The 8705-nt window shown below is 48.8% G+C and overlaps 1 protein-coding gene across 4 annotated transcripts in view; it reads right to left on the bottom strand.

The window, feature by feature from the left end:
• Positions 1-8705, bottom strand: part of TRIM16 (tripartite motif containing 16) — a 28276-nt gene that overhangs the window by 18371 nt on the left and 1200 nt on the right. The window contains exon 2 of one of the 4 annotated variants that reach the window (XM_031657382.1): positions 4267-4710. In XM_031657382.1, coding sequence (XP_031513242.1) covers positions 4267-4710 — 444 coding nt within the window. Of the gene's footprint in view, positions 1-2179; positions 2526-4266; positions 5244-8705 lie in introns of those variants that run through there. The other 3 variants (XM_017950363.3, XM_021928748.2, XM_009189719.4) reach the window with 3 other exon arrangements.

Raw genomic sequence — 8705 nt, forward strand, 5'->3', positions numbered from 1 at the left:
TTAATATTATTATTATTATTATTTGAGACAGAGTCTCACTCTGTCTCTCAGGCTGGAGTGCAGTGGTGTGATCTCGGCTCACTGCAAGCTCTGCCTCCCGGGTTCATGCCATTCTCCTGCCTCAGCCTCCCAAGTAGCTGGGACTACAGGCACCTGCCACCATGCCCGGCTAATTTTTTGTATTTTTAGTAGAGACAGGGTTTCACCGTGTTAGCCAGGATGGTCTCGATCTCCTGGCCTCGTGATCCGCCTGCCTCGGCCTCCCAGAGTGCTGGGATTATAGGTGTGAGCCACCGTGTCCGGCCTAATTTTTGTATTTTTTCAGTAGAGACAAGGTTTCACCATGTTGGTCAGGCTGGTCTCGAACTCCTGACCTCGGCGATCCACCTGCCTCGGCCTCCCAAAGTGCTGGGATTACAGGTGTGAGCCTCTGCTCCCAGCCCAAGTAATTCCTTTCCCAAGTGGCCACATACACATATCATCCACCTTTCGGCTGCCAGCAAACAGGCTGTGAGTGATGCCAGTTAACTGCTCCCCAAATGAGCATGGATACTTTTGGCTCTAGATACTTGGCTCCTGCTCACCATGGAGACTGTGTCCGCAGTCAGCATCCAGCCCTGAACTTTCTGGGACTGATGCGGAGGTTCGGTGTCATGGCCTGGCATTAATGCTCTCCAAAGATCTAGGACAAGGCTCAGCTCAGGTCTTCCTGCTTTAGGAACCTGCCCTGACCTCGCTCCCAGGGTTGGCTCCAAAGGTGCAGTAACTGCACTGTGCCAGCCTCTTGGTACCCCGTGGAGTTAGGGTGTGTGTCTTGGCTTCTTGATTAGAGTCCAAGCTCCTGGAGGTGAGACAGTGCAGCCCAGCACTTAGCGATAGGAAGCACTTAGTAACATTTGATATGGCTGAGGAACACGAAAGAACCATACCTGCTTCATGGATCAGAACAAACAGGAAAGGCAGTCATAGAAGGAGTCCAGATTTCCTATACACACACACACACACACACACACACACACACACACACACACACTCACACACACACACGATCTCATTTCCACATAGCAAGCCTGAGATTCAGAGAAGGTGAGAAGACTTGGCAGCCAGCAGGCAAGACCAGCTGCTCTTAAAACCAAAGGGGCGGCTGGGCACGGTGGCTCACGCCTGTAATCCCAGCACTTTGGGAGGCAGAGGTGGGCGGAACACCAGGTCAGGAGATCGAGACCGTCCTGGCTAACACAGTGAAACCCCGTCTCTACTAAATATACAAAAAATTAGTCAGGCGTGGTGGCGGGCTCCTGTAGTCCCAGTTACTGGGGAGGCTGAGGCAGGAGAATAGCATGAACCGGGGAGGCGGAGCTTGCAGTGAGCAGAGATCATGCCACTGCACTCCAGCCTGGGCGACAGAGCAAGACTCCGTCTCAAAAAAAAAAAAAAAAAAAAAAAAAAAAACCCCAAAGGGGCCTGGAGATGCTGGGCTGGGTCAAAGGAAGTGCTGAGGTCCCCATGAAAAATAGCCGGGCTCTGGAAGCTCAACAGGAGAGAAAAGACAATCAAAGAACACCCACTTCTCCAAGCACACAGTGTCTGCCCACTAATGTGGCTAGAAACCATAGGAACTTCAGAAAGGGCTCACTTGGTTAACTGAGAAATGAGTCGTTCTGTGGACCCTAAGCAGGATCTCAGCCACTTTGGGTCTTCATGGCTGACCCTGCTGTTTGCAGTTTCCTATACACAGGATGACTGCCTGAGTAATTAGCCCTTCACACGACCCAAAGAGTGACCTTCAGCGAGTAACTCCAGCAGGCCTGGGCTAGCTGAAAGGACTATTGGGCTTCCGGAGCCTTAGTTATGTCTGATGACTTTCAAAATCATCCTGGTGGAGGCTTTAGCCTCGTCAACGTACTGTGTCTTCTAGGCTGGTCTCCTGGGCTCCTTGCAAGAAACCTTTTGGCTTCTAAGATTTGGACAAGCCACCTAGAGTGTGGCTACACTTACAGAGTAAACTTGCTCTCCGAGCTGAAAACAAGGACACAGGATGGGAAGGACAAGAGTTCTTTTAAGCAGACCAGAAAGCAGAGGGGTCTGGGGAATGGGGCTTTAGCACTGTACCTAAAGCCATGTTGCTTCTCAGCCCCAAACTGCCCTCAAGCCCATTCCTCAGTTGTCCTCATTTTACCTTATACATTTATCTCCTAGGATGTCTGAATTCAGAGTTCTGCGTGTGCTCTACACAACTCCTCCTGCTCGGAATTGCAATTACCCAACGTCTCTGTAATACATTAGGTGCCCTATATTTAAAATTTACATTGTATCTCTGTTGGTACAGGCATAGAACATTTCTGCAAGGAAACAAGAAAGTGTAGACAGTATTAGTCTTCGAGGAGAAGAGGGAGGTTTGGTGATCTGGGATGGACTGGGGACCCTCCTTTCCTAGTAAATTCGATTGCACTGTTTGGTGGAGATTGCTATTATTATTATTATTTGAGATGGAGTCTCCCTGTCACCAGGCTGCAGTGCAGTGGCCTGATATTGGCTCACTGCAACCTCTGCCTCCCGGGTTCAAGTGATTCTCCTACGTCAGCCTCCCTAGTAGCTGGGACTACAGGTATGTGCCACCACACCCAGCTAATTTTTTGTATTTTTAGTAGAGACGGAGTTTCACTGTGTTAGCCAGGATGGTCTCGATCTCCTGACCTCGCGATCCGCCCGCCTCGGCCTCCCAAAGTGCTGGGATTACAGGCGTGAGCCACCACACCCAGCTGGTGGAGATTATTGTTTAACATCTTCATGCATCACTTTTCCAGTTAAAAATAATAAAATTCTTGTATATGTGTGGCAGGTTTTGGTGCAAAAAAAAAGAGTATAATGTTGTGATTTTTTTGTCCTTTCTTCATGTCTCTCCAGTAGGATGGCTTCCCAGAGGCTTCCATTCCTCACTCTGTGACTTAGTCGACTATGAGCTTGCACAAGTGTGGTGGAGATAATGAGGATATGAGATGACTTCATAGTTATTTGAAGATTGGGTGAGAAAATCCACAAAAAGCATTTAGCACATGGCAATACTTAATGAAGGCTGTTTTCCTCAACTCTATGGAGCTTTGTCCTTTGATCTACCTGTCCTCCAGATGGGACACTCCCTACCCTGGAAACGCTGGAAACAGTTTGGCAAGTGGCTTCCCGGGCCGGAAACGGTGACTCATTGGCATCTGGAATACAGAGGTTTCCAGAACAATCCCACTAGCACCAGCTAAAATCGATGTCTAGGGATTGGCAGAGAGGAGGGGCCCTGGCAAGTAGACCCCCTTTCCCAGAAACCTCTTTCCTTTGATGCCAGGGAACATTTGCCAAGAAATGGCCATAGGTCTGCCATCTGCACGCAGTGTCAACAGGGAACTTCCTTGATGATGAATGTAAGAAATGTGGGACAAACGTCAACTACACTTCCCGACTGAAAACTAAAAGTGTTTGCTGAAAGTCAAAGTAGAAGAAAAAAAGCATATAAAGTGCCAAGCCAATTTCCAGGAACTTCTCCAGGATCTAGCTTTAGGGCAAAGAAAAAAGAGTTGTTCTAGAAACAGTTTCCTTATCTGATGGAAATAAAAATGACAGGCTATGAGCACAATGTTTCTTAGTCTCTCCTGATACCTCCATCTGGTGAGGAACTTTTATTTTCCCTCAGCCACCTGTGACATTATATCTGGACCTAAGTTTCAAATTCTCTGCTATCTTAGCACTTTTCAAGCTCTTAGATTTCCTGTTATCTCCAGAGGGGCCCGTTCTACTGGTCTCTTGTTTGGGGTTAAGAGAAAAGGAGAAACTAGGAGAAAGAGTTGTTGTTTTCTCTTGAATTTCTGCCAAAGTTTTATTTCATTAATTGACAATGAATGTGCCATGCAGATCCAGCCAGAGGGACATATCACCGTCCTAAGCCCCACAACTTCTGCGCCCTCCACCCAAACACACATCACCAAAAGCTGTATAAGGCACAGCAGGAAACTAGCAAGCAGGAGGAGACAGCGACACAGACAGAGATCGCACAGAGACAGTGGGACAGAGATGGGGACAGAGCAACCTACTCCACAGTTTCCAAAACCAAGTGCAATGTATATTTACACTGACCCAGCAGGCAGACGCTGAGACTGTCTTTTTCAGGTATGCTCAGCGCATAGTAGTGGTGTCAGTGGACCCAGCAGCTGCAGCCAGCCAGGCATACCATCCCCCACCGCCCTCTCCCAAATGGATGAATGGACCCCAAGCACTCACCTCCTTATCCCTGCGGGCTGCATCCAGGGAGACGATGGTGTGGCCACTGTGCTCCTGGCAACAGTCCTGGCAGATGCACTGCTGATCAGGGCAGCAGAAGGCAGACAGTGGGCTGTGGTGGGCAGGGCAGTACCGCCAGTTGTGGTCCTTCACTGGCTCGGTCAGCAGGTGGCTTTGCAGTTTCATGTTCACCTGATGTGGCTGCAAGTGCTCTTCACAGTAATTCACCATGCAGGTTAGACAGGACTTCACCGCCTTCACTCTTCTGGTGTCATCAAGGCAGAAGTCACACAGGACCTCCTTCCCCTCACCAGCAGGATCCCCCTGTTCTGCAGAGTCGCTGTCGTGTTCCTCTGTCTCCCTACCAAGCTTCTCTGAGGAGCCCATGTCCTCTTCTTCCACTGGGCTGGCAGACACAGAGTGTGGGCTGAGAAGGGCTGGGGGCTGAGCAGTGGCCCCGGGCAGCGGCCCTGGAGCCATCAGATCCAATTCAGCCATCTGGGAGGCTCTGCTCCTGGGCTGTCTTTCTTCTGTCCCTTGGCCCAGGATCTGTGCAGCCCAAGTCAGACAAGAGAACCACGCCTAGATGATTGCAGCTGCTGCAAGATTTTAACTGTTTCCTCCCTCCCAGAGGAAGCTCAGTCTCTCATTACTGTGTCCTGGCATTGGATGGCAGCCAGATGTGATGACGACAAGGCAGCTAGATTACTCAGGCTCAGGACAGCCGGCTCAGGCTCAGGCTTCCTCCCCAGGTCCAGCCCTGAAACTTCTTATGTGAATCATCTGTACCCTATAGGCTCTGCTGAAGACCACGTGTCTCTGTGCCTGCTCTGGAAAGGACTGGAGATTCCTGAGCTCTGTTATAAGCCTGTGTGACTTTGTGTGGTCTGACAAGCTATATATTTTTGTTTTCATTTTATTTATTTATTTTTGAGACAGAGTCTGGCTCTGTCGTCCAGTCTGGAGTGCAGGGGCGCGATCTCGGCTCACTGCAAGCTCCGCCTCCTGGGTTCACACCATTTTCCTGCCTCGGCCTCCCGAGTAGCTGGGACTACAGGCACCCGCCACCACACCCGGCTAATTTTTTGCATTTTTAGGAGAGATGGGGTTTCACCGTGTTCGCCAGATGGTCTCGATCTCCTGACCTTGTGATCCACCCGCCTCAGCCTCCCAAAGTGCTGAGATTATAGGCGTGAGTCACCGCGCCCGGCCTATTTATTTATTTATGAGACGGAGTCTCACTCTGTCACCCAGGCTGGAGTGCAGTGGCGTGATCTTGGCTCACTGCAAGCTCTGCTTCCCAGGTTCACACCATTCTCCTGCCTCAGCCTCCCGAGTAGCTGGGACTATAGGCGCCCGCCACCACGCCTGGCTAATTTTTTTGTATTTTTAGTATTTTTAGTAGAGACAGGGTTTCACTGTGTTAGCCAGGATTGTCTGGATCTCCTGAGTAGGTGGGATTACAGCCGCCTGCCACCACACCTGGCTCATTTTTGTATTATTAGTAGAGACAGTGTTTCTATGTTGGCCAGGCTGGTCTCAAACCCTTATTCTCAGGTGATCTGCCTGCCTCCGCCTCCCAAAGTGCTTAGATTACAGGCACCGTGCCCAGCCAGGATGCATGCTTCTGATGCTGACCTTTCCACATTATCTTCCTGAACATTCCAGTAATGTCCGTCGAACTCCAGGAGATGAATGTCACGAGAGTACTCAGTGGAGATCAGGAGGGTCAGGGAAGACTTGTCTCCTTCCACAGAATGCTCCATTCAGCCCCTTCAGGTTAATAGCCCTTTTGCCCACTTAACAAAACATTCCTAGACATGTGTTATAGTTGGGACATTTGTTCCCATAAACCTCATGTTGAGATTTGATCCCCAATACTGGAGGTGGGGCCTGGTGGGAGGTGTTTGGGTCATGGGGGTAGATCCCTCATGAATGGCTCGGGGCCATCCCCACAGTGATGAGTGAGTTCTCGTTCTATTAATATTAGCTGCCATGAGATCTGATTGTTAAAAAGAGCCTGGCATCACCCCCTCTCTTGCTTCCTCTCTCTCCATGTGACCTGCCCACTCCAGCTCCCCTACCCTTTCCCCTGAGGATGGAAGCGGCCTGAGGCCCTCACCAGAAGCAGATGCCAGCACCATGCTTCTTGTACAGCCTGGCAAAAAGCCAAAAGATCTCTTTTCTTTATACATTACCCCCACCCCCTCATGTATTCCTTTACAGCAACACAAACACACTAAGACACATGGTGTATGAGTTTGCCAGGGCTTCCATAGCAAAGAACCATACACTGGCTGGCTTCAACAACAGAAATGCATTTCCTCACAGTTCTAGAAGCTGGATCAAGTCATTGGCAGGGCTGCTTTCTTCTGAGGCCTCTCTCCTTGGCTTGCAGGTGGCTTCTCCCGTGTCTTCCATGGTCTTCCCTTTGTACACATCTGTGTCCTCATCTCCTCTTAAGGACACCAGTGAGACTAGATTATGGCCCACCCTCAACTGCCTGTTTAAAGACTTTCTCTCCAAATACAGTCACATCTGAGGTACTAAGGGCAAGGAGTTCAACATACACATTTGTAGGAGAAAGAGATGCAATTCAGCCTATAACACATGGTCAGGGCATGAGACTGGAAGCCTCCAGTTCCTTAGAAGAAAGGAGCTGTGAGGCATGACCCCTGGATGGGGATACACAGTGTACCTAGCGTTTGCAAATGGATACGAAGGAATCCAGGATTGTTCCAGGGTACCTGGACCCCAAATTCTATATCCTAGAGCTTTCTACAGTTTTCCCCGGGATTATTTAATCAGATACATTTGAACTCAAATGGATTTGGAAGGCGAATGGGAGAGAGAGAGATCGGATGGAGGGGGAGGGGTCAGATCCAGCTAGCCCCAGGGATTAGGCATTAGGATGGTTCCAAGATATTATACTCCCTATGGCTCTGCACCTCTGGGGTGAGTTCTACAGGATTTGGATCAAACTAGATAAACACAGGGATGTTTCTTGTCACTGACTAGGACTTTTCAGAAATCCAAGAGACCTAGTGACTACTCAGAGTTGGAAGGCACAGAAGACTTTACAAATTCATTCCAGACGCAGCGCTGTTTATTTTCAACCATGTATAGAATACGCATAAGTAGCTGTTTTTAGCGATGTAATGTTTCCTCACTGTCCCTGTCCTGATTGCCCTCTTCCACTGCTGAAGACCCTCAGGAGAGGTTTCCTGCTTTCTGATCCTGGCCAGGGTCAGAAACATGCATCCTATTCCTAGCTGCCTCAGGTCCAGTTCTATTGGAACAGGAATTAAAATAAATCCAAGAACGTGTAACCAAAAACTCATTGTATGTAAGAAAACCCAATTCCCCTTGAGGAAGAGAAAGAGCTGAAGTCCTTTAAAAATTAACTGCCTGTTTGTCTGTGGCCAGTGAGCCTTATCTCTCCCTTTCCCAGGCATTGTGAAGACCCTGTTTCTCCAGCTGTGCAGCTACAAGGTCACTAGGCAGATAAACTCAAGTTGTAAAACATGTTTTTTCCTTGAAGAGTAAATTATGTACTGCATGTCTTAATTGAATAACTGTCTTTGTTTCTTGCATCTGTAATATGCTTCCCCCTGCACAGATCTCCCCACACCCCACAAAATGCTTAAAAGGTAACCGGACTCTGTTCAGGGCTCAGTCTTTTTGGATGTTAATCTGACTGGGCCAGTGCACCTAAATAATAAATAACTATCCTCCTCAACCCCTCAGTCTCTCTGATTCCTTAATTATCCCACAGCACTATGAGATGCGGAAAGATGAATGGCTGTCCTGTCATTGAAGTCCTTATATTTTGGGTCCTTCTTAAAAATTGAAAAAAAAAAAAAAAGTAGCTTTTCAGACCACACAAAGTCACACAGACTTCTATCAGAGTTCTGGAATTTAATTCCATGGTTTTCATGTCTCCAGCCACGACTGGCTACTCCCAGTCCAGACCATTGTCAGTGTTTTCTCCAGTATTAACGGACAAGTGTGCTTAACTTTTAATCCCCTTTTCAGAGTGACCTGGTACTGGAGGCCAAACTGGTCCACCTGCATGCCACAGGGCCTCCGATCTCTCCGAGAAGGGGGAAGAAAAGGTAGTTGCCCTGCCTGGCCCTTTCTACAGCTTCAGTAGAAATCAGAAGGCATAGAGTCTGCTTGGGTTTCCACGTGGCTTACTTCTTCCTCATTCTTTCCCTCCCTATCTCATTCCCACCCTTTCTTCTCTCATGAATTGTTTCATACCTGCTTGTCTATGGCTAACCCTTTCAGAGCAGTTCATGGGAGTGCTCAGCCCTTCATCAATGCCCCACTGAAGTGCTGAGTTAGCAGACATTCCATAGCTGTGTGGAAAACAGGAAATGGGAATGTGGGCCCTGGCCTGGCCTGCACCAATCATTTGTCCCCTCTTTTTTTTTTTT

Source organism: Papio anubis, chromosome 17, assembly GCF_008728515.1.
Source record: "Papio anubis isolate 15944 chromosome 17, Panubis1.0, whole genome shotgun sequence".
Lineage (NCBI taxonomy): Eukaryota > Metazoa > Chordata > Mammalia > Primates > Cercopithecidae > Papio > Papio anubis.